Source organism: Ictalurus punctatus, chromosome 11 (genome assembly GCF_001660625.3).
Source record: "Ictalurus punctatus breed USDA103 chromosome 11, Coco_2.0, whole genome shotgun sequence".
Lineage (NCBI taxonomy): Eukaryota > Metazoa > Chordata > Actinopteri > Siluriformes > Ictaluridae > Ictalurus > Ictalurus punctatus.
The window spans coordinates 9,064,472-9,090,002 of NC_030426.2; the positions used below are offsets into that span (position 1 = coordinate 9,064,472).

At 35.6% G+C, this 25,531-nt stretch overlaps 1 protein-coding gene across 5 annotated transcripts in view; it reads right to left on the bottom strand.

Annotated features, from left to right (window-relative positions):
* Positions 1-275: 275 nt before the first annotated feature.
* igfn1.1 (immunoglobulin like and fibronectin type III domain containing 1, tandem duplicate 1) overlaps positions 276-25,531 on the bottom strand; it is a 28,323-nt gene continuing 3,067 nt past the window's right edge. The window contains exons 2-27 of one of the 5 annotated variants that reach the window (XM_017480469.3): positions 23,958-24,050; positions 22,202-22,231; positions 21,424-21,543; positions 20,647-20,786; positions 20,181-20,280; positions 20,016-20,057; positions 19,759-19,798; positions 19,446-19,629; positions 19,225-19,338; positions 18,940-19,108; positions 18,560-18,832; positions 17,599-18,414; positions 16,881-17,063; positions 12,785-13,207; positions 11,712-11,836; positions 11,345-11,489; positions 10,968-11,261; positions 10,589-10,885; positions 10,307-10,486; positions 10,074-10,202; positions 9,541-9,849; positions 9,298-9,383; positions 8,830-9,022; positions 6,556-6,852; positions 4,314-4,640; positions 276-1,729 (exon numbers count right to left, since the gene is read on the bottom strand). In XM_017480469.3, coding sequence (XP_017335958.1) covers positions 1,725-1,729; positions 4,314-4,640; positions 6,556-6,852; positions 8,830-9,022; positions 9,298-9,383; positions 9,541-9,849; positions 10,074-10,202; positions 10,307-10,486; positions 10,589-10,885; positions 10,968-11,261; positions 11,345-11,489; positions 11,712-11,836; positions 12,785-13,207; positions 16,881-17,063; positions 17,599-18,414; positions 18,560-18,832; positions 18,940-19,108; positions 19,225-19,338; positions 19,446-19,629; positions 19,759-19,798; positions 20,016-20,057; positions 20,181-20,280; positions 20,647-20,786; positions 21,424-21,543; positions 22,202-22,231; positions 23,958-24,006 — 5,070 coding nt within the window. In that variant the 5' untranslated portion in view covers positions 24,007-24,050 and the 3' untranslated portion in view covers positions 276-1,724. The remainder of the gene's footprint in view (positions 1,730-4,313; positions 4,641-6,555; positions 6,853-8,829; positions 9,023-9,297; positions 9,384-9,540; positions 9,850-10,073; positions 10,203-10,306; positions 10,487-10,588; positions 10,886-10,967; positions 11,262-11,344; positions 11,490-11,711; positions 11,837-12,784; positions 13,208-16,880; positions 17,064-17,598; positions 18,415-18,559; positions 18,833-18,939; positions 19,109-19,224; positions 19,339-19,445; positions 19,630-19,758; positions 19,799-20,015; positions 20,058-20,180; positions 20,281-20,646; positions 20,787-21,423; positions 21,544-22,201; positions 22,232-23,957; positions 24,051-25,531) is intronic. The other 4 variants (XM_017480470.3, XM_017480471.3, XM_047158595.2 and 1 more) reach the window with 4 other exon arrangements.

Here is a 25,531-nt window from a genome sequence, read left to right on the forward strand (position 1 = left end):
TTTAGTCTTGAGCTTCATTAACAAAATGGCACTGAATTAACCATAGTGTTCAGTGTAAATGAGACGTTACCTTGCCTCCATATATAGACCAGGGAGAGGCAAGTGCAAATCATACTGCTTTCGTGACACTTGCAATTTGTGACACCATATATGTAACATATACATGGCATGATCTGATCTTTGAGTCTGGATATTTGGCTGCTAGTAAACGTTAGTGAACGTATCGGACCAAAATAACAGGATGTTTTACTGCTTTGCCTTATGAGACAGACAGCTAAGAAAAGATATGTTTATTGTAGTCTTCCTTTCTGAAGTTTATTGCACATGTACTAATACAATGCGTTACACTAATGGAGTTCAAAACGATAGCATGAATACTTGTATTTGGCAATCGTAACAATCAGGAAAATGGCAACTATAACAATGATTACGTACCTGCTCATGCATAGGTTGCTCATGCTGATACAAAGAAATTCAGTTTATTTGCTAAATTACAGTAAATAATTCATAGGCCAGCTTATCAACTTCAATAATTTATTTATGCCAACTTTCTTGTCATCATTTAAGGTAAAATGTTGCTTTAAATCCTCTCTATATTGTTTTTGTTTTGTTTTTTCTCTGTGGCCAGTATTAGCAAACATTAGTGCATCAAGAATTTGAAATCAAACAACAAATGACATTCATTAATATTAAATAATTCAGGTTTTTCTGGGGTAAAATAAATAAATAGCAAGTAGTAAACACACTGTTTAGCAAAACAATACAAATTTTAACTGGAAAACTAATCAAAGTAAAACAAAGTATAGCAAAGGATATGAAGATTGAATATCAGGTGTACTGTAAATCAGCAGCAGCAACAATAACAATAACAAATACATCAGCAAGGAGCAATTAGAGGGCCAATCACAACAGAGGCAAAGTAAGGAGATAAGCAAGAATTATTTTATAATGGTCATGATTTTATGTCAAACCGCTCAGAATTTAAAAGCAAAAATATGCTTTTTCCATATTTCATGAACACTAGGTGGCACTAGTGTTCAAAATTTTGCAGGTACTTTTAAGTCATGATGAGTATGACATCCTATGTTTGGTCTGAATACTAAAGCATTATGGAGATATAGCCTCATATCCATTTTGGCGTGCTGACCGTCGAATTCATTTCCGTGTTACATTGAGAATGGTTTGCCTAATCAACTTGAATTCCATAACTTTTGGATGGTTATGGAATTTGGCATAGTCTGATGATGATCTGGATCAATTTTGGAGAAAATCGGATTAACTGTCTAGGAGGAGTTAGAAAAAAAGTGGTTACTCAGAAAATTAAAAATGGTGGAAAATCTAGTGGGTGGAAATTTAAATTGACTGGGCACAAGCCAAGGAATCAGAGGATTTTTTTTTTCTTGCCCTTACGGTTCAAATATTATTAGCATAAACATGAGTGGAAATTTGACCTGTTGGTGGCGCTAGAGGGCTTGAGACAGAAACTACAAATTTGTTAGGGTAACATTTCAGACTGTCCTCTATCTGTGTGCCAAACCTGCAGTGCTTGGCCCCTAATAACAACAAAAACTACGGCCTCATGGAAATGCATTGTATGCAACAAAAAAAGCAAGCATATTAAAGATATCACTTATGAATTGCACATGTTACTTCTACAATTAGCTGAAACTAAATTATAAAGACTTAAAGGAGAAGCCTTTTTTTGCCTTTATCCAGCTGTGGCTTTATTCTGGGAAAGAAATAAAAAAAAACATTAGTGAAGCATTGCAGCTGATTGTATTTGCAATAATAAATTTTACTTTTAACACAAACTCTCATAGCTACTAAATGCATCATCAATTCGCTGTAATTGTTCAGACCAAACATATATAAAAATAAATAACTAAATGAAAATAATTAAATGAGCATTTACTTTGTGGCTACCACCTATATAAAAAACACAAATGCTGGAACAAACTGTCTCTTTGAAACACACTGCAAAAAATGACACCTTGGTATGAAAATATATGTTGAATATAGCATTTTATCTATTTCCTATTATAGGATTACAAAAAATCAAATATATGATCATTAAATCTATTTCAACTTATTTGTACTAATTCCCAGTTTGAAATGTTTTGTTCTATTAGCAGATTACCCCCCCCCCCCCCAACATTTTAAGACTTTCTAGAATGAAGAAAAATTATCTGCTAAAATATAAAGAAAATTAGAAAATTTAAAGCTTGAAATTTATTTAAAAAAACATCTAAAAACATGCTGAATAATATTATACAGTGGGGGAAATGAGTATTCGATGCATCAACATTTTTTTCAGTAAATATATTTCCAATGAGGCTATTCACATGAAATTTTCAGCAGTATTAACTCAAGAAATCCAAAAATATAAAGAATTCACAACATTAAAGTCCAAAAATGAAGTTATGTTTAATAAAGAGGAATGACACAGGAAAAAAGTATTGAACACACTAACTGAAATTTATTTAATACTTAGTGGAGAAGACTTTGTTTGTAATGACAGCTTCAAGATGCTTCTTGTATGAAGAAATTAACTGGCCTCAGTATTCAGGTGTGATTCTGACCCATTCTTCTAAACATATTGTCTTGTTAAATTGGATTCGAGTCAGGTGATTGACTGGGCCATTCTTACATCTTGATTTTTTTCTCTGAAACCAATTGAGCGTTTCCTTTGCTGTATACTTTGGATCATTGTCCTGCGGATGGTCCACCCACGTCTCACCTTCATCATTTTGGTGGATGGCAGCAGATTCTTCTCAATAATCTCCCAGTAAAGTGCTCCATTCAGCTTTCCTTCAATTATATGAAGTCTGCCAGTACCATGCAATGAAAAACAGCCCCACACAATGAAGCTTCCACCTCCACACTTCACTGTTGGAATAGTGTTTTTAGGGTGATGTCAGTGCCATTTCTTCTCCAAACATGGTGTGTAGTATGACAGCCAAAAAGTAACATTTTGTTCTCGTCTGACCAGACTACACTATCCCAGTATTTCATAGGCTTGTCCAAATGAGTAGCAAACTTTAACCAAGCTTCGACATGCCTTTTCTTTAGTAATGGAGTCGTGCGGGGTAACTGTACATAGAGGCCATGGCGGTGGAGTGCATTGCCTATCGTTTTCTCTTTGACGTTGGCACCTGCTGCCTCCAAGTGATTCTGGAGCTCTTTCTGAGTGTTCATTGGCTCTTGGGCTACTCTTCTGACTATTCTTCTGAGTCCCTGGTCAGAAATCTTGTGAGGAGCTTCTGTGTGCCGGTAGATGACGGAGTGATGTTGCTTCCACTTGCGGATAATGGTGGATAAAGTTTTGAAATACATCTGTATTCAACAATATGTTTCTGAAGGTCTTGGGAGAGAACTGTGTCATTCCACTTTATTACACATAACTTTATTTATGGACTTTAATTTTGTGAATTCTTTGTATTTCCAGATTTCTTGAGTTAATACTGATGTGTGGTGAAAATTTAATGTGAATAGCCTCATTGGAAATATATTTATTGAAAAAAATGTTGACTCGTCCAATACTTATTTCCCCCACTGTATTTGATTTAGAATAATCTTACAAGAAATATTCGATACATTTGCCCATATACAATATATTTTCCTTTGCCAAAATAGCCTTATTTTCAGTGCATGTTTCCAGGGAGAAAAAAAAAAGAATTCTATAATCTTAGCACTGCAAAACAAACAAACAAACAAACAAACAAACAAACAAACAATTAAACAAACAACAACAACATCTTAGCAAGTGAAAATATCTTGAATATAGTCATGCTGTATGTATCTAGTATTGTCTATTATGAGATTACAATAAACAAAATATCAGATTATTAAACCTATTTCTAGATTTTCTTTTGACTAATTTCAAGCTTCAATTTTCACTATTTATTTTTTCTGCTTTCTAGAAACAAATGCTAAACATTAGCAAATTATCTGCCAATAAAAAAGAGCATTTCAAGCTTAAAATGAGAAAAATAGCTAGAAATAAGCTTAATAATCTTATATTTGCTTTATTGTAATCCTATCATAGTAAATTCTAGCTAAATTTGAGTATATTCAAGATATTTCCACTTGGTAAGATGTAATTTGTTGTGATACGAAAGGTGCAAAGGGCCCTCACTACACTTCACTGTAGTTAGTTTTAATATGTTGTGCACTCATGGAAACCGCTTTGTAAATATATTGCTTCTTTGTGGTGAGATGGTCCTTAGCTTATCTGCTTCTGTGACTGATAATGGTTTTGAGTTGCAGTAGGTGGTGCCATAAACTGTAACATGTAGTGAGAAAGGGAGCTTTACCTCTGACTGTCAGGTTGGTGGAGCACTCTGCTCTACCTAATGGATTTTCAGCAATGACCTTGTACTCTCCTGTGTCTTTGGGACCCACCATCAGGATGAGCATGGAGCAGACACCACACGTGTTGGTGATGTAGTAGTTGGTGTCTGTGTTGATATTGATGTTGTTGCGGTACCATGTGACATGTGGGGTGGGATTGCCTCTCACAGCACAGCTCATGTAGCACTCATAGCCCTGCGGAGCTGAGTGCAATTTCAGGGGGACTAGGAATTTAGGAGGACCCTCCAGGTTGCAGTGTTTTGACTCAGGCAGGGTTACAACGTACTTCTCTAGAGGAGACAAATGAAACATCATGTTTTCAACAGTGATCCTTAACACATATGAAACTACCTTCACTGACAACTGTTAATATCTCACAAAGACAAAACCACAGGGAGGTGACAAGTTAAAGTAAAACCAATATAAAGAGTTAGTGTAAGTGGTAGCTCAGAGATAAAAACAACACAAAAAAACATTGGACTGCAGATCATAAGGTTGTGATTCAAATCCCAGCACTGTCAAGCTGCCACAACTGGGCCCTTGTGAAAGGCCCTTAATGAGATCAATGTAAGTCACACTGGATAAGTGCATCTGCCAAATACCATAAACGAAAATGGATCAACACAAGCCTCCAGCACAGCTTCTGTGCATTATAGCATATGATTAACATCATTTACATACTCATTAAGCCATTCAGTTAGTCCATGCACCCTGTACATGGAGACATTATCATCCTAGTTACGACAACATATAGAAATGATTCAGAATAACTATTTACTGATTTGCAGTGACCGTCCTTTCCAATAGCACTTTTCCACTGTATTCTCTGTATTCAACTTTAAATCAGAAGTGGCCTAATTATAAACCCTACCATTATGCCCCTGTAAACAGTGGAAGAAACTGAGGTAGAAATGCCAGCACTGTAATGTCATAAATTATCAATGTAAATACACCACACAATTTGGTCTTTGTCTCGCAAGCTTCATATCTGACCACTCACTTGACCACTCACATGAAAGTAAAACCTCCCTCTTGGTGACTTTTTATTGCTTTCCAAAGGATCCCACTCCCATGAACCCTTCTCGTAACAAAAAAATGGTATCTGTATTTGTATCCATTTAGAACACATTATCTGTTCAATCCTTATAATGTTTAGGCATTTGATCTCATCCTTATCAGGTGGTAACTTAATAGTAGTAAAATACTATTCACAGTTTGAGGAAAAATTTTACAACGAAATCATGATCTTTTGATGTTAAAATGTGTGTGACACTCTCAGAAAAGTATGAAAGAAAGCATGAGTCATGGCAAGTTTGTTTTAATGTCTTTCTACACTGAAATTAGCCCCAACTAGAAGATTTTACTAGGATCACATAGTAGATGAAATGTATGATAAAGCTTCACAGAGATAAGAAACAGTTGCTGTGGGTAAATAAAATTTTAATAAATCTGAAACGTTAAATTGCCAGAGGACTTTTGAAAGGAGTGAAAAAGTTTGGGAGACACACACTACTAATAAAGATTTCAGTGCCAGTAGAAGCCAGGGGCATTAATCAGGATATCAAAGTGACTGTTTGATTAATTGTTGGTCTGTAGCATTTTATTTTCTGCACTCACTCAAATGTACTGGCTCAGCTCTCATGGTACCTGGGTAACAAAGGTAACCAGATTCAGCATGGGTATTTATATATGTCATGTCTTGCTTGGCAGAAATAGTGACCGTGTGGAGGATTAAAGGTAATTTGCTGTGCTGAGTAGGGATGCTGCATGTCTGGTAGAAAGCTATTAAAAAGGGAGAAGTGCACCCAAACCATGCCAGGAAAATGCCTTCAGAGCAAAACAGAGCCACTTCTGGGTTTTTTTTTGTTTTGTTTTTTATTTCATTTAATTTGTCACTGGTCTGTATATGGCCAACATCCAGTGAACATTTATATTAACTAAAATTTAAATATATGTGAGCAGCAATAGTTTTTTGATTACCTTCTGTTGCCCTAGGGCTACAGAGCACTACATTATGAATGCACATTTGAGTAAAGTACATGCAAGCCTTTAAGAATTCTATAGGCCTCTGAGAAGAGGTCCTTAAATATCATTGTTTTGTTTTTTTAACTGAAACAGAAAATATCACAGTATATCACTGCCTCGAAAAAAGTATTAAATTTAGAAGAGAATTTAATAGGATTGTAACAGAGCCTCATTACAAACCTTTCTTCTCAGCAATGAACCACTTTGGAGATTCAGAGTGAGCAGATTGTCCCATGTCATTTTTGGCATAGACACGGAATTGGTACTCTCTCCCTGGCATGATGTTGCAGGCTGTGAACCTGTTGTTGAAGATGCCATCAGCCACTGTGTGCCAGGATTGTTTAACGGAGTCCCTCTTGGACACCATGTAGTGCAGACGATCATCTCGTTTTTCATCTGGTGAGGCCACCCAAGTGATTGTCACAGTGCCTGGTACATTCTCTTCTAGTTCCACAGGCCCTGGAGGTTTAGGCTCATCTATGGAGACATGTAGGTACAATATATGTTTTCATATGTATTTGAAATGTACAGTCAACTTCAGAATTACCTGCACTGGCTGTGATATTGCGATACATATATTTAGATTTTTAGCTGTTATTTCTGTATCAATTTGGATGTATTGTCTGGGAGATTTTGAAGCTCTCCAGCATCAACAAAATACTAACTGAGGGAATATCTTCAATACCAAGCTCTTCTGCTGACTTAAAGTGGGCCAGCAGCTTACTAAGACAATTAAGCAGTGGCAACTGGTGCTAAATATTTTGGGAAGGGTGCAAACAAACTGAAAATCAGACAGTTATTAATGTGGGACTGAATGTAATTGTTAAATAGCCATTTAACCGGTGATATCACAATGTATCACCACTGCTTAGCCAAAAACCACGAATCAGTAAATTTGAGTTTAATGTGGGCTTATTAACAGTAATAATCAAGGTAATCATATAAAAAAGTGTAATCACTCAAAAAAAAAAAAAAAAAAAAACACTGTAATGTTGCCTAAAGAATGGCAAGTAGTACTACTTGAAAATAATTTTTGCCCTCGCAAAAATGTCAATGTCACTGCTGTAGTCTTCATCTAGCTGTTCAGAAAAGCTAAGCTTCCCAAAAAACTGTAGTCTCACAGCATTGTCATGATGGCTGTGGCTACCTTCATGCCGTTTGCATTTTTCAGAAAGATGTTTTAAGTCTTGTACCCCCGTCATTGTCCACAATGTTTTGATACCAGGACTTTGAAACAGCAAACAAGGAAAACAATAAACTGCATGATTTACATTGCATCCAGCTAGCCAACTATGGTTATCATAACAAGTGCCGGTGAAACCCTGGGTGTAAGCGTATCCGCGATCACTTGACTGCTACTTAATTTGTAAGCTGGGTCGATCTGGTCCAAGCTCCTTTATCCTTTTTTTCCTTTGAAAACCTTGTGAAAGGGTTTCTTGTAAAGATAAAAACTAATTTCTTTCATCTGAAAGAAATATTGCACCTACTTCTACGTTGTTAACAATCTTTTCATTTGTCAGATTGCCCTACCAGGGCTTACTGCGCATGCGCACATCAATATTGCGTCATTTTGTCACTCTGGACAACACGCCCATAATTTTTTACTACTTGCGCGTGGACTTATTCATGTAACGTAAGTTTTTGACTATTTCTGTTCATTTATAATACTTGCGCATTGATTTCAATCTCATAAGGCATTTTTGCACTGTAAAATCATACCACGTGTTTATTTTATATTGGTAGGTCAATCTGATCTTTTCACTGTCAAATCATCCTACCATTGCCTAATAAGAATCTTCGGCAAAGTTATACTGAATTATTTTACGTAGTCACAAACACAAAGCAGAAACCCACACTAGAATTTTTCGATATGGTAGGATGGATCGATAGATATAGCTATAATATATAGATATAGCTATAATATATAGATATAGCGATACGTTAGGAAAATCTGACAAGGTAGGACAAATTGACAGAAGACCGGTCAACTGGCACGCTGCTGAGTGGGAAAGAGAGTCGTTGAGGACGGTCAAAAATCACATGAGTAACATAACATGACGATCATAGCAATTTAAAAAGTATTTTTTTTTTAAATATGGGAATTTGTTTTTATTTAGCATTTTCTTTGGGGGTTTCAATCATTTTGACATATTTTTGAGAGTTACTATTCTTATTTCTTTTATGAGAAGAATTTTGTTTAAGTATTCTCTCCAAATGATAGAAAGTAGAAAGTATGAATTATTGTGTGTTATGTTTATTTTCTACAATGGCTTTTTGCCTGTTCGTCTGATGTTTCCAATAATTCTGGAGTTGACTATGGAATTGTTCAGAAAATTATATAAAACAAGAAAATGCCAATATGTAACTTTGATTATTACTTAAATGTGTACATATATTAACAAGAAAGTATATACAAATATGTCTGCAAATGTATAGAGAATTATGGAAGTGTACCTGTGACTCTGATCTCAACACTGAAGGTCTCTTGGCCGACAATATTCTTTACTACAATGGTGTAGATTCCACTGTCAGAGCGCTCAGCTGATGGAATCAGGATTTGAGAGCGTCCTTCAGCATTGCTAACAGTGACACGTTTGGAGACAGGAATGCTGTCCTTAAGCCAGATGACCTCAGGCCATGGAGAAGCCTGACAAGGCATGCAGTGCATTCTTTTGTCATTTAAACACTCTAAACAGCATTATCACCAATGTCATATTAAGCTCTGTACACTTGCACAGTAATCCATGTTAGCTTATCCTTAAAATACTCTTTGGATTTGAATGTACTTTTGAATGGTCTTTTGATATTGGATTCTACAGCTATAATATTTAAATGATGCTTTAAGTTAATCAACCTTTAGATAATTTATTTTTGTTTTTCATATTTATTAATATTTTATGAAACAACAAATTGTTTTTTTACCACATAGTTGATAGTGAATCGTCCTGAGTTTCCAGCTTTGACTATCATGAAGCTCTTTATCCTGGAATCTGTGAACCTTGGTCTCACTAAGGAAAGAGAAGCACAAGATTCAAAATCAGAAGAAAGATATTTCTGTAGTATTTTTTTACTATTTGTTCAAGTACTTTTTGAAAGTTAGTTACATTTAACAGAATAAATAATGAAGACATATGTAAAATAGATTATTTCCATCCAGTGACTTACCAGGAGGAGGCATAGCTAGAATGTAGTTATTGAGCTCCTGAGGTTCTCCAGCTCCACCTTCATTCACAGCTATCACTCTCACCCAGTACATGGCCATTGATTTCAATCCCTTTACAGTGTAGGAGGTCATGATAATGGCATTGGTATTGCAGCGATTCCATTCTGTGCTCTCTGCAGGTCTAATTTCAACAAAATATCCTTTAGCTTCATCCTGTTCTCCCTTTGCTTCTTTTGGTTTTGTCCAAGAAAGGGACAAATGGTTATATGTGGAGCCTGTTACTTTAAGGTCAATTACTTTACCAGGCGGTTCTAAAGGGGAGAGATAATGATAATGTAATTTTTGTTGGCAAGGGGAAAAATCACATACCAGAGGCAGAAACAAATGAAAAAGCTAGTGCAATTTTAGAAAATTTGCGGAGGTAAAAGCTAGTGCACAAAAATGAATACATGCGCAAAAGTTTAATTGTATGTCTTTGTAAGAGACTAGACTGTTTTATACTTTTTAAATGATTGAGCAGATTAATTTGAATTACTTTTAGGATCTCTAGCAAACACAAACTCTGATGGTGCGCTTGGTTCACCAACTCCAGATATGTTGATAGCAGAAACTCGAAACTCATACTCCATGCCCTGGACAACATCTTTACAAGCATATTTCTTGCCTGCAGAAGACAATAGAATTGAGAAAAAATAAATAAAGGCATTATGATAAAGATATTATTGGCTAAGAGTGAAATAGTAAAATTTGACAAAGGAAACAACAAACTGTTGATTGGTTCCTCTGGTGGATGTACAAGGCTCCACACGTTACTGCCCTTTTTGCATTTTTCAAGGTTGTAACCTAGAATGTTGGTTCCTCCAGTGTGACTTGGAGGGGTCCATGACAAGGTGATGCAGTCCTTGAAGGCACTGATCACTTTAGGAGCAGATGGTGGGCCAGGATATGCTGAAAAAGTGAATAATGTTTCTTATGCTTCATATGTTTTTATTAATGAAAGGGATTTTTAACTTCAGAGATTTTTATTGTCAAATGAAATGAGAATCTCACCTTTAGTCCCAGCTTGAACATCTTCTGTCTCCATTACCTCACTGATACCCTCCGATGTCTCAGCTCTGATGCGGTAGCAGTATCTTCTACCATGATCCACATCAGTGTCTTTGTAATGGGCTTCCCCAGGAATCTGTCCAATCTTCTTCCAGGTGTTGCGTCCAACTTGATTACGCTCAAGGATGTAATGAGTGATAGGGCAGCCACCATCATCTTTTGGTGGGCGCCATTTGATCTCAATACAGTTCAAGGAAGCTTCAACTATCTCAATAGGTCCAAGAGGTGGAGTGGGTTTGTCTGTTAGATATCAGTAACATATATTAGATCTAAATGCAGAAAACAAAATCTAGTACAAGAAACCTTAATTTGATTGTCTTACCAAGAACAACTAGATTAGTAGTTGCTTCAATAGTGCCAAACTCATTTTTTATTTTTATTTTAATTTCCCCTGTGTCTTTGCGCTGTAGTTTGTTGAGAGACAAACGGCAGCTGTTTTCAGTAGTTTCAATCTTACAGTTTGCATCTGTTGTAAGTTCCTCGCCGTCTTTATACCACTGTATTTTAGTGGCCTCACGGCCAATATATGGTATTTTGAATTCAGCTTTATGATTATTTTTGACCACTCTTGGTTTGGCAAATTCCTCAAGGTCTTTTGTAGCAAATCTTGGTGGATCTGGGAAATAAATACATCTTAAAGGTTAAAAAATATGCAGGTGTATAATACACAAGATAGGCAGATTAGTATTTAAAACACACCTTCAACAAGTATCATAGCCTCAGTTTTACGACCATCAGCCTCTAATTTATATTTTCCAGCAAACTCCTCTGATACTTTGTGGATTTTCAGTTTATGAGTAGCACCATCTTTGCTGATAGTCATACCCTCAGTAGAATCAGAAATCTATAAAATAAAGTAAAAGAATCTCTTATTACAACTTTTATAGAGACTATTCTGGCTCCTGCTCAAAGGACCTACAATGTTAATAGATTACTGTGGTTACAAACAGTGTTTAACCTTTCTATGGGGATGCATGATTATTCTTTTAATGCTATATTATTACATCTTTCAACATTTTTTTTTGTTGTTCCTTTAGATATTATATTCAAGAGAGCCCTACCATACCTCTTTTCCATCTTTGTACCAGAGCGCCTTACAATCTGCACTGCTGAGTTTGCAGACCAGCTCAGCTGCCTCTCCTACAATAGTCCTGCAGTCTTCCAGGCCAGCAGTGAAGTGAACACCAGGATCTACAAATCATTTGGGCACATCTTATTATCAATCATATTGTCTGTAATAATGGTAGTACGATAGTACTTACCTCATATAAAACATGTATTCAGCTTGTTATTTTACATTTTGTTACCAACACCATGTATTTTAATGCATAAAATACATGTTTGAGTTCAAGCCAGGAGTTTTACTATAATTATTTGTTCACAAACAGATTTAATATTTGACTTTTTCCGGATATCATGATTTCCATGTCTTGATGATGAGGTTCAGGATTCTTGTACTTTTATATTGCCAGGATCATCATCATCATCATCATCATCATCATCATCATCATCATCACCATCATCATCACCTTCTTCTTCTTCTTCTTCTTGAAAATTGTCTTCTTGTATTAACAACAAATATAGTTAACACAATACCAACATATGAAATATTCTGCTTTCTGCTTGTTATGTCTTAATTTTTTTGTATCATTGTCAGTTCAAAAATTCTATTTACAACTGTAAATGATTCAATGATCATTTACTGTTGTCTCAATGGCATAAAAAAAAAAAATTCTCTCTCAGTGTTCTCAAAAAAAGTGCTCTTAATGTGCTTGTTTCGATTTTCACCTGAATGCAGTGGTGTCCTGTACCAGTGTACCACTGCATTTGCTTCTATGTTCATTTGTTCATGGATGTATATATCTAATTTAGGCAAGCTTGGTAAAGACAATGCACTCAATATGAACACACAAACACTTGCACATCAAGACATTTTTTCACAACAAAAAATTTAGAGAGACAGACTTCAACGGGATCAAGGGTCAGTGATGTAACATAGGCATTAGATCCAATAGCCCAACAGTGGCGGACACTGATATTCTATAGCCTAAAAAACAATGGCAAATCCACTGTCCAAAATGACCTTCTATTAAAATATTTCTTCCATGCATTTTTGATGCAGCCTTTACCATTTCTTACCAGTGATTGCCTCTGGAAGCAGAGGACCTTGTCTTGTGCAGCCTGAGTGCTTGCCAGCCTCAGCTGACTCTTCTTTTGTGCCTTCAGTGGCCACACCATCAGGCGGAGCCCCCTCGTTGCCCTCGGGTTTGTCACCATTGCCACCTGGATTGCCACTTGGGTTGCCATCTGGATTACCATTTAGTTTACCATCTGGGTTGCCACTTGGGTTATGTCCCGGGTTGCTGCTTGGATTATGACCTGGGTTGCTGCTTGGATTATGACCAGGGTTACTGCCATGTTTATGACCTGGGTTACCGCTTGGATTATGACCTGGATTACCACTTGGATTATGTCCTGGGTTACCACTTGGATTATGACCTGGATTACCACTTGGATTATGACCCGGGTTACTGCTTGGGTTACCATGTGGGTTGCCTCCAACTTCAGTTATTTTATTTGATTGAATTTTGATGAGCATTTAGAAGATAGATGGCAGCAGAGAAGATTATAAAGAACTCATTACAAACAAATAACATTTAAACAGTGATTATACCAATGACAGAAATGCAGACAAACACTGTGCTTTCACACTAATATAAACTTTCCAAAAATGATACATGGAAAGGGGAGGAAACAAAGTATTTATGCTATCAAATCTTTTCTTTTGGAAGTTTGCTGAACAATCTTGAGAGTATCTTAAGATACAGTGGTGATAAAATGTTTGTGAACCTTTTAGAAATTTCTATATATCCGCATAAATATGGCCTAAAACTTCATCAGATTCTAAAAATCCTAAAGTAGACAAAGAGAACCCAATTAAACAAATAAGACAAAAATATATACTTGGTCATTTATTTATTGAGGAAAATGAACCAATATTACATATCTGTGAGTGGCAAAAGTACGTGAACCTCTAGTATTAGCGGTTAATTTTGATGGTGAAATTTCAGTCACGTGTTTTCATTCAATGGAATGACAATCAGGTGTGAATTAGCGCCCTGTTTAATTTAAAGAACAGGGATCTATCAGAGTCTGTTCTTCATAACACATGTTTGTGGTAGTGCACAGTATCGTGACATGAGCAAAGGAGATTTCTGAGGACCTTAGAAAAAGACTTGTTGATGCTCATCAAGCTGGAATAGCTTACCATCTCTAAACTCCACCAATCCACACTCAGGCAGATTGTTTACAAATGGAGGAAATTAAAGACCATTGTTACCCTCCCCAGGAGTGGTTGACCAACAAAGATCACTCCAAGAGCAAGACATGTAATAGTCCACGAGGTCACAAATGAACCTAGGGTAATGTCTAAGCAACTAAAGGCCTCTCTCACATTGGCTAATGTTAATGTTCATGAGTCCACCATGAGGAGAACACTGAACAGCAATGATGTGCATAGCAGGGTTGCAAGGAGAAAGCCGCTCTCCAAAAAGAACACTGCTGCCCCTCTGTTTGCTAAAGATCACATGGACAGGCCAGAAGGCTACTGGAAAAAATATTTTGTGGATGGATGAGACCAAAATAGAACTTTTTGGTTTAAATGAGAAGGGTTATATTTGGAGAAAGGAAAACACTGCATTCCAGCATAAGAACCTTATCCCGTCTGTGAAATATGGTGGTGGTAGTCTCATGGTCTGGGCCTGTTTTGCTACATCTGGGCCAAGATGGCTTGTCATCATTGATGGAACAATGAATCTGAATTATGCCAGCAAATTCTAAAGTAAAATGTCAGGACATCTGTCTGTGAACTGAATCTCAAAAGAAAGTGGGTCATGCAGGAAGATAACGACCTTAAGCACACAAGTTGTTCAACCAAAGAATGGTTAAAGAAGAATAAAGTTAATGTTTTGGAATGGCCAAGTTAATGTCCTGACCTTAATACAATAGAAATGTTGAGGAAGGACCTGAAGCAAGCAGTTAATGTGAGGAAACCCACCATTCTGTATTGAAGAATGGGATAATATTCCTCCAAGCCAATGTGCAGGACTGATCAACAGTTTACTGGAAACGTTTAGTTGCAACTATTGCTGCACAAGGGGGTCACACCAGGTACTGAAGCAAAGGTTCACATACTTTTGCCACTGCCAGATATGTAATATTGGATCATTTTCCTCAATAGATAAGTGACCAAATATAATATATTTGTTTAATTTGTTTAAAGCGTCATGAAACATTAATTACATTTTCTGAGATTTTAACAGCAGTGTTCATTTCACACATCATAAAAGAAAACGTTAACATCTGTTAATGTTAATTGTAGAAGAAAACTGGTTAATTTTGTGCTTTCTTCTGCTATTTTCATCCTCTGGGTTAAAATCTACATCATGTCACACATCACAGGCAGTACTATGTACTATAGTACTTCAATGACGTGCCGGTGTCTCATAATTATTCATGAGACTCTGTGCTCTTATCGTATGAGAAGATGCTCTCTCTTAATTATTCATGACAGTACGTGATGCTTTTCCAGCACGTGGGAAAAAGAGGGACGCAACTTTTTCAGAGCTGACAGAACAGCAGTGGACTCTGGTAAACAGAGGTTGGTGTACAAATACTGTCGTTACTGAGACACGCTGATGATATTGAGTACCTCATTATTAAGTGTTGACCCTTCTATCTACTGCGTGACTTTACATGCGCCATAATCGCTGCTGGGTACGTCCCCTGGAGGCTAATGCTTAACTAGCCATGAAAGAACTCTGGGCTAGCATAAGCAAGCTACAAACAGAACAAGACAGTGCCTTTATTATTGCTGGCGATTTTAATCACACCAAGCTAAGGATTGCACTTACCAGATTTTTCCCAAAATGTCTCCTGTCCCACAGGAGGTGACAATACTTTGGATCTACACTAATAACTACACTAGTAACTACACTAATGTGACTGATGCTTATAAAGACATCATCCTCCCCCACCTTGGTTAATCTGATCACCTATCCATGGGGGAATGGGGGAATACTCCCAAAGTATTCCCCCATTGTGAAACTTGTAAAAACATCATTTATAGTGTGTATATAAACATATTTTAATACATTTATAACAACAACAACAACAACAACAACAACAACAACAATAATAATAATAATAATAATAATAATAATAATAATTGTTTATGTACATTTATATGAAATTATGATTAATCTAATATATGTAACAGGGCATTCAGTTACTTTTAAAGGGAGAAAGCAGACGGTAGTCAATGTATTTCATTGGACTTTGCCAGCTACAAAAATCTTACAATTCCTCATACGTTACCTCTGATTTTTAGTGAGAGTTGGCATGCCCCCCCCTCCTCCCCTGCCTTGCCTTGCCACTCCCACTCCCTCTCCCCACTTCATCACAACCATTTTCAAAAATATTGTGAGGTGGACTTGAGCTGAAAGAGGGGTTGCATGATTCTTTAATCGCCTTCGCTTTATCTACCTTGAAGTCTGATGATGAAAATCTGATCATGTTTTAAGTAATATTTATGCAGAAATACAGAAAAATATTGGTATCAGCTTTGAAAACTAATTAGGTTGTTTTATGAAGAATTAATTAGTTAAATTAGGTGAAAATTAAGTTTTCTCAGCACAGATAACTACAACATGTGATTGACACAATGACAAACAAATGACACAGACACAAAGCAAATGAGTACGTACACATAAAGGACACATAAAGGACACAAAAGGACACAGTAAAGCACAAGACACTGAACAACAGTACATAATTCTGTGGATGGTGTGATAAAAACTGTACATGCATCAATTATGTAATGGATGGTGTTAATGTTGAGGGGAATGGCGACACCATCCACAAAGTGTACATTACTTTTTTGAAGAAGAAGGAGAAGAGGTTCCAGAAATACATAAGTGCATGATTAATGTTGTCAATTTCAAGCAATACTAGTTTTGAATTTAATCATCATTTAAAATTCCTCAGCATGATTAGTAAGCATGTATTGTGACTGAATTCTAAAACTTTATCTTTTATGTTCTGCAACATTCACTTAGTAATTCACCTCAACACCATTGTTAAAATGCTAATATATTAAAGAGTTAATGATGGCTTCACTTGAGTCCTATTTAATTATACTATATTGATTAAGTTAATGTTTAACCCAGACTCTTACCAGTAACTGTGTCTGGCAGTAGTGGGCCTTGCCTGACACAAGTTTGTTTCTTAGCCTGTTTTGGCTGTTCTTCAGTCTGCTCTGGCTCCATCTCATCCTGTTCTGGCTGTTCCTCACTCTGTTCTGGTTCTCCAGTTTGCTTTACTGGGGCAACTTCGGGTGAACTTGGTTCTCCTACCATAACTATTAGTGTAAATGGTAAATAATTTTCCCTGTGTTTAGTCCTTTTTTTTGTACTTTTCTCAGGAATTTGACCAGCTTTTCAATTGTGTGTATTCTTAAACAAAGAAAGCAAACACAGTAACAGCTGTACAATAAATGTAGCAGAACATTTAAGCAAGACAACACATGGCACATCAAAACAATGGCTAACAATAGCACATGAGAGAAATTACAGTGATGGAGACCAGAAAGAAAGCAAATAGTAAGAAATAATATTGGTTACATTGGTTACATAATATAATATTGGTATAATACAATACATTGAATATATGCCTATACATTTTCATTATTATTTGACTAATATTTGAATACTTGATAGTGTTTATCTTTTTTGTGAATAATCTTACAGTTATAGCCATTAAATACAGCATTATACTTATATTTATAAGATTTATGGTAAATAACATATCTGTAAACAGTTAAACATTATCATCTCTAAGCTCTCAGACTAGGGAATTTGAGTATGGAATTCATGTATCTTTTTATGGTTCCTTACCTGTGACAGTGTCATCCATTTCTGTTCTTTCATGCTTCTTAAACTTAGCACCAGATACAGCCCCAGCATCAGCACCTTCCTTCAATGCTTGACCCACACCTCCAGCACCTCCTGAAAGACCAGAACCTCCTAAAGGATCAGCACCTCCTGCAAAACCAGAACCTCCTGTAGGACTGGCACCTCCTGCAAGACCAGAAACTCCTGAAAGATCAGCACCTCCTGAAAAACCAGAACTTCCTGTAGCATTGGCACCTCCTGCAAGACCAGAACCTCCTGCATCCCCCTTTGTTCTACCCATGCCTGCTCCGCCCAGTCCAAGTCCCTCTGCTGCAGCTATATTTTCATTAAGCATAGCAGCAGCTGCTGCTCCTGCCTTAGCAATGTCATTTGCACTCATCCCTGCTGCCATAGCCTTGGCCTCAGCCAACTTTCTGGCATTCGCTTCAGCTTCAGCTTGGGCCTTTGCTGCTGCAGCTGCAGCCGCTGCTTCAGCTTGGGCTTTGGCATCTTTCTCTGATATGCCTTTAGCTTTCGCTGACGCAAGTGCAGCCTCAGCAGCTTGAGCAGCAGCTGCTGCTTTTGCAGCTGCAGCAGCTCTTGATGCTGCCAGTGCATCTTCAGCTTCTGCTTTGGCTTTGGCTGCAGCAGCATCTTGATCAGCCTTAGCTCTTTTAGCTGCTTCCATAGCATCTTTCATCTCCTTCTTGTTTTTATCTTGCTGTTCAGCAGCCAGTTTAGCCAGGTCAACTCCACTGCCACCAGCCTGTGTAGTCTTGCGGACTGTCTTTTTACCTTTCATGGCAGGATTTTTATTAGCTGCAAAATACACAATTTTACAGGTAGCTGTAAGTATCTTCTACTCACTATCATGTAAGTTTAATTTAAATTAAACTAATTAAATAAAAATAATAATTAATATCTAAATATTTTGGTGATTAATACATTGTAGACTGAAACCTACCCTCTACCACAAGCCAGGCACTACAGGATTTTATGCCAGCCACAGCACAATAGATTCCAGCATCCACAGGCATACAGTCAATGACTTTCAAACGGTGAATCATTTTGTCCTCAGAAACGGTAATCTCATATTTATCACTATTAGATAATGGATTATTTTTCAGTGTCCATAAAATTTGGTTCATAGGTAGAGAAGTCACACACTCAAATATGGCATCTTCTCTTTCTTCAGCCTTCACTTCCTGAATCTTCACCAGAAAATCCACAGGGGGGACTGAATGACACAATATAGAGACATACAATGAGCACTTGGAATCCAAACTGCTAATGTGCTGGTGAGAATTCCTTTTTGAAATCATTGGCTAAGTACTTAAAACATACTCTTGAAATCTGTTGAGAAGACGTTGACTCCTTCCACATCCACTTGATAAATACCAGCATCCTCGGGACTAAGATTTTTCACTGTGAACACATACTTTTTTCCAACTTGCTTCAAGTAGTGTTTCAGCTCACTTTCTGAATCTTTGCTGTATGGAACCATGACACCATCCTAAGCATAAAAGTAGATAAATTTGCTTTATCAGAATAGTACTGGAGCCCAAAACATATACATATTCATCATATTTGGTCACATAGTTAACACTAAACTTGGTAAATGGTCATTACTTTATAGAGGAAAATGCGACTGTTGGGGTCCTTGAGTTCCATGTCCAGCTCAAAAGTTGCTGAATTTTCTGATTTCACTTCAAGGTGTCTCAGATTACTGATGTACTGAATGAACTAATAAAAACAAAACAAAAGTATATTCCATATATTAGACAAACAATGTGAGTAACTATGCAATAGAGCTTTAGTTTGGTGTTTTGTAGTAAATGACCATAGTGTACCAAGGCCTGTTCTTGCTCTCGCTCTCTCTTCAGCTCATTCAGTTTCTTCAGCATTCCACGAAAATCAGTGATGCCATATTCAGCACAAATACGCTCGTAGTCTTTCTTATCAGCAGACAGTAACAGATCCCACACTGCCTCATCAATTTCTCCATCCTTTTTTTCAACAACATTTTTGCCAACACTGCAGATGGAACAGGAAGCTTAGTATTTAGCAAAATGAATGGCAAAAATTAACACTAGAACCTACAGTTTCTGAGCATGGTACAGAAATAAAATATAGTCTACACATTGTACATATCAAAGGTAATACCTTCTCCTAAGCTTGTTTCTGAACTCTGATGGATCCTCCACTGAAAATAATGGAATGTAATTGAGGATAATATAATAGCATTACTTGGATACTAGATGGTTATTGAAATTCATTTTCAACTGACTTATTTAGTTAAATTGTGATTATAATTAAATGTATAAATTTTATTATGTTATTATATTTTAAAATGTGCAAATCCTTTTGTAAAATAATGAAATATAAGGGAAAAATGGATAAAAAGCAGCTGTACAACATACAATTGGCTGTCTTTTTAAATTCTTTACTCTTTTTGAATCCAACTGCAACAGAGAAAAACAAATGTGTTATAGTACTATGGGAGATGATTAAAAGTTAATTAAAAGAACTTCAGTAGAAATACCACATTATCAAAATTCCATATTACTTGAAATTCTGTACTGTACCTTCAATGATATTTAGGACGACAGGACAGACTGCCTTTCCATACTCATTTACAGCATAGCATTTGTATGTGTCAGCTTCTTCACCACTTACTTTAGGTATCTACAGAGGGAGAAAATAACCTATTAGTTTTATATATATATATATATATATATATATATATATATATATATATATATATATATATATATATATATATACATACATACATACTCTAATTCTACCTGAGACTACATCAAATATTGCCTTTGTCTCATTTATTACTGTTTACTGCTCTTTATATATATATATATATATATATATATATATATATATATATATATATATATATATATATATATATATATATATATATATATATATATATATATATATATATATATATATATATATATATATATATATAACAAATTCCATTTTGTTTTGTTTGGCGTTTGTTGTCTAATTTTAGTGAGATTGTAAGCCTACCTCTAAAGTATATTCGTTAGTTACAGGGTCATATTTGTTCTGGAACTTTTCTGGATCATTCATTTCTCCTTTCGCTCTCTTCCATGACACAGTGGGCTTGGGTTCTCCAATCACTTTGGCTTTAAAGATGGCTAATTTACCTTAAACAGGAAAAATATCATTTAAAAATAATCAAAGAAGAAAATGCTAAGCATTGAAAAATAAAAACTTGTAAAAGTTTTTAATTAACATATACACTAATATGTCACAGTCAAAATGAATCAGTGTTTACTGTGATGGTTTCTTAAAATTAAATTGGTGTTAAAAATAAAATATACTCTTGTGTAAATAACAACTATGTGTCAGAGATGATCATGATCTGAAAGTCCTGCACATGTTTCTGCATTCTGTGTATATTTCACGTTTTGGAATGCAGACATACTGAATTATAAAATTGCCAAATACATTCTTTGTATTTATTTACCTATTAATCTTGTAATTGTGGTCACCTATACTTCAACTACTGTACTTCCACACAAATAAATGATATTCAAAAAAAGAAAATTCATTTTTCAAAAAATGAGTTTCATTTTTATTTTCAATATTCACATTGCTTTTAGCTTGTTTCATGTCTGAATTAGCCATTATTTCAATATTACAGTATTTTTTCATTACATTTGGCATTTTCATTCTGTTTTTCCTGGTTAGGGTTGGGGTTAATTATTATTTCAATGAATAATACTGCATTTGGTGTATATTACTGTATATTACTGTATTTGAGTTTGCCAATATCCATACCTTCTTGAATGGTCAAAGCAATGGGTTTGCGGGTGAAATCAGGAGTAGATTTCCCCTCTGGCAATTCCTCCACATACTGTGTAATCATAACCCCAGGAACCTTTGATCGCCTTTTGGTACCTAAGAACAACCATATGAAAAATATAACTTTGCAGCCAACTTATGTTTAGTTTCTCATAAATTACAATTGAAACATTAGATAAAGGATAACATGACAACTTCAATTTTGTGGTTTGGTCCATAGAACATACATCATCTTGGTAAATGAATGGTTTTAATATTAGTTCTTTTTCTTAAACATTCTTTGAAGGTAAAATAGGTAGACTCTGTATATACTGCAATATTTCTAATACAGATAAATAGTTGTGTGCATTTTTAATACAAATAAAGAGAAACAAGGATGGCATGTTAATTTGTCATTTAGATCACAAAATAAAAAATACAAGAAATTACAAATATGACAAAGACAACATTTGTTATGAGTTTTGTTAATTGTTGGTTGTGGGTGTGTGGCTTCTACTTTGTTTACTTGTACTGAACATGGGAATGGAAATGTTCAATAGTTATACTTTTCCTACTTTCCTAGTTTTGTTTTAGAAGTAAAATCAATCAATCAACAAACAAGTAGAAATGTTTATCTCATGTTTATTCAGCTGTTTTCATATGAATAATATAGAATAACATAATATCAGCCAAGATGCTCTTTTATGAACAACACATAGCTCATAGCTCATAGGCTGTACCATGCTAGTTCCCTTACATCACTCAGTTCCCTTACCCTTTTTCTTGGGAGGCTGATTCTCTGTTCCTGGTATAACATAGACATTTAACATAGAGGATAGAAAAACAGTAGGAGAACAGGAAAATGTTAATCTTGACAAAGCGTAGTTGAGGAGCTGTTACTTTAACAGGATTTAGGACAGAAACAAAAATGACAAAAAAAAATACACTAAACAACTCTGCCAACAAAACCCCAGTAGATCCAATCATGGATTCAGGATTGAATGTAAATGGAGTTTTGCCAAAATGCACAGGAAATAAGCATAATGTAGATAATGTTACACATCATCAATAGTGAATATTATCAGAAATTAGTAAGCCTATATGTTAGGAGCTGGACATCAAGTAGGCCATGGGTGCTATAATATATTGTAGTCATTAATTATCATAACTAGTGGTTTGAAAAAAGAATAATAGGATCATATGTTTCTATTTACTGCTAATTTTATACAACAGCACTGTTGAAGTCTTAAATCTGAATTGTCAGAAGATTATTAATTTTCTATAACAGTACCTATAACCATAGTTCAACTGCAGGACAAATCATAGGTTATAAAGTTATATTAATATGCTATGGTCTAAGTAACCATTTCACATGAACTTGTAACGTGGTAACATAGAGAGACACATAATTTATGTTAATTTATTTAACATTAGAGACAGTGTGAATGTTTGGTAACATTCAGAGGTAAAGCTAGTCATTTACATTTTCCTGCATTGGGAGCAGAGCAGATGAGTTTGCGTTTTGTGATTTTTCAGTAACATGATAATTTTTTGTCTTATTAACTTTGAGGGAGAAGAAAACAGAGTACCTTGTGAGAGAATAACTGTGTTTGCACTTCTAAAATGTGGAACACTTAAGGGTTCTTTGGTTATTCTTCTGGGGGAACTCTTAAAGGTTCACTGTAGACCCCTACAATACAGTTCTTCCCTGTTAGAAAGATTATGAAGAACCATTGTAGGTGGCTTTGAACCCTTAATTATCCAATTTACCTTTAAAGCCCCATTAAGGGACTCTTTTTTTGTGCATATGGCTGCTTTCTTGGAGCAGCATCACACCACCCTGTCATTGATTATGTTCCTATAACAGCATGCCACATACATTTTATTGCTTACATAATTGTTGTGCTCCAAAGCATACAATTGATTGAAGAGTCAACCGATGAAGCATAAAGATAAAACCCATTTATGCCTTTTCTTTTACTGTTACATTCTTGTTGACCCAGACATCTTTAAAATACTGTAGTCTTGGTGATCATTTCAACTTTAACTTGCTGTAACTTAGTATAGAACATTAAACTTTTTTAATTGAGATGCTTGTCTCTAAACCTCTGAAAAGTTCAGAATTTGTGTTTCTGTTATTTGTGGTGGTTGTGCCCCATATAAACTCGTGTCCATCTATTTCATCCAAAATTTAATTTTACTTACCATTTTACTAATTGTATTACTAGCTGATTCACTAAATGTTTTGCATCAACATGGATGTAAGTCTTATAGGTAAATATAATTGTTCTCTAAAAGCATGTTCTTGGTGATTTAATGATGAAAGATGAGTTAACTGTTGATGGTAGCTTTTCTGAAAATTTCAGATGAAAAGCCAATAACTTGCATGGCTACTTCAGACAGATACAGTAGATAGATGGAACACATAAAAGCTGATTTAAGATTTCTGTCATTTTGTCAGGGGATGGGTAAAAGCTTATAGGTATCTGTAGTAGATATAGTGCTACTGCAGAGTGCATGGTTGTACTTACCACCCTGCCCTGTGGCAGTTTGATCTGTAACTTTTGATCTCTTCCACATCTTTAAATCTTTAAATTTCTTTGTAACTCAAGATTTCTGTGCCACTGGAACAGAGAGAGAGAGAGAGAGAGAGAGAGAGAGAGAGAGAGAGAGAGAGAGAGAGAGATTTTATTGGTTGATTAATTAATTTCCATCTTTAGTACAAAACTACTCTCTTTGGGTTTGCTTGTTTTCAGTTTCAAAATTCTCCTTTTTTTGCTGTATACAGTGGGGTCCAAAAATTTGAGACCACTAGGGAAAATGCTTTTATTTTGCATTCTACTCTATTCTAATTTTATACAACAATTTTCATTACAAATTATATTATTGACAATACCATGAGTGGAAAATAGAGTCTTTGAAATGTTTACATGCATTTCAGAGTTTCTTATTATTTGGTATGTCCCCTTTAATGACAGTGTGCATTCCAGCTGGCATGGATTTCCAAGTTTGTGCAAAACCTTATAATCCGTTTCAGATCAAATCCAACGGAGTGTCGTCTGAATGCATACTTCAATAAAAGCTATTAGACATAAGGAAAATCTGATCTGACCTTATGTACAAAACGGTTAACATGGTCAATATCACATGTCTGCTTATGTTTAAATAGGGATCTAGAAATTGTGCAGAATCTTGAATATTATATATTCAAGATATTGAACATTTACTTTCTTTGTTTTAAATATTTACCATTCTAAAACCTTCTGTTTATGTCCAATTTTAAACAGAAAGCAGCAGCTCCAGTCATCCATCTCTCCCAAAAATACACAAGTACACACAAACATGCCACCAGACACAGACAATATGTCTCCTCTTGGCATGTGATGATGACAAGTCTTGAGCACTGATATCTTCTTTATAGTATGTTGGGCGATAGTCTGTACTTACTGTACTTGGCAATTACTGAAAGCTCATTCTGTTGCTGTACTATTGGCTTTGTTGATGATCCTGACATAAAAACTTCACAAGGCATACTTCTCATCATGCGCATATCTCTGGTGTAAAACTCAAGCTTATGGCAGCTCTGAGTTGAAAGTCTCGGTAGTGGTTTGTTTAGATAAGGGGTGAAGAGTTATATAAGTTGCAAAAGATCTGGGGTTTTTTTCTTCTTTTTTTTTGGTGAGTGCACTTTCCTAAACTGCATGTATAATTAAAATAGTATTAATACATAAAACATTTAGGATTTTATAAATTATACAGTTGATGTGTATTTGTCTTAAAATTATCTACATATTTTAGAATTCCAAATAGATTTATGTATTTAAATAAGACATTCAACTATTATTTCAGCCCTTTTCAAATAAATGGTCATTTCATTATTATAATTTGTCTTGAATGTGTCTAGTTTATCTACTGTAGTATATCCTACACGCTTTTTAGGGCTATGGCTAAGGTTTCTTGGCTAATGCTGATGCCTGAAAATGAACCAGTGTCCTTTGACAGTCTCAAGTAGAGCAGCTGGAAATTCAAGCTCCCTGTGGAGGGGGAAGAGGTGTGGGCTATTCCAACTTACACAACACCTCATCTCAGTACCACTGCCTGACCC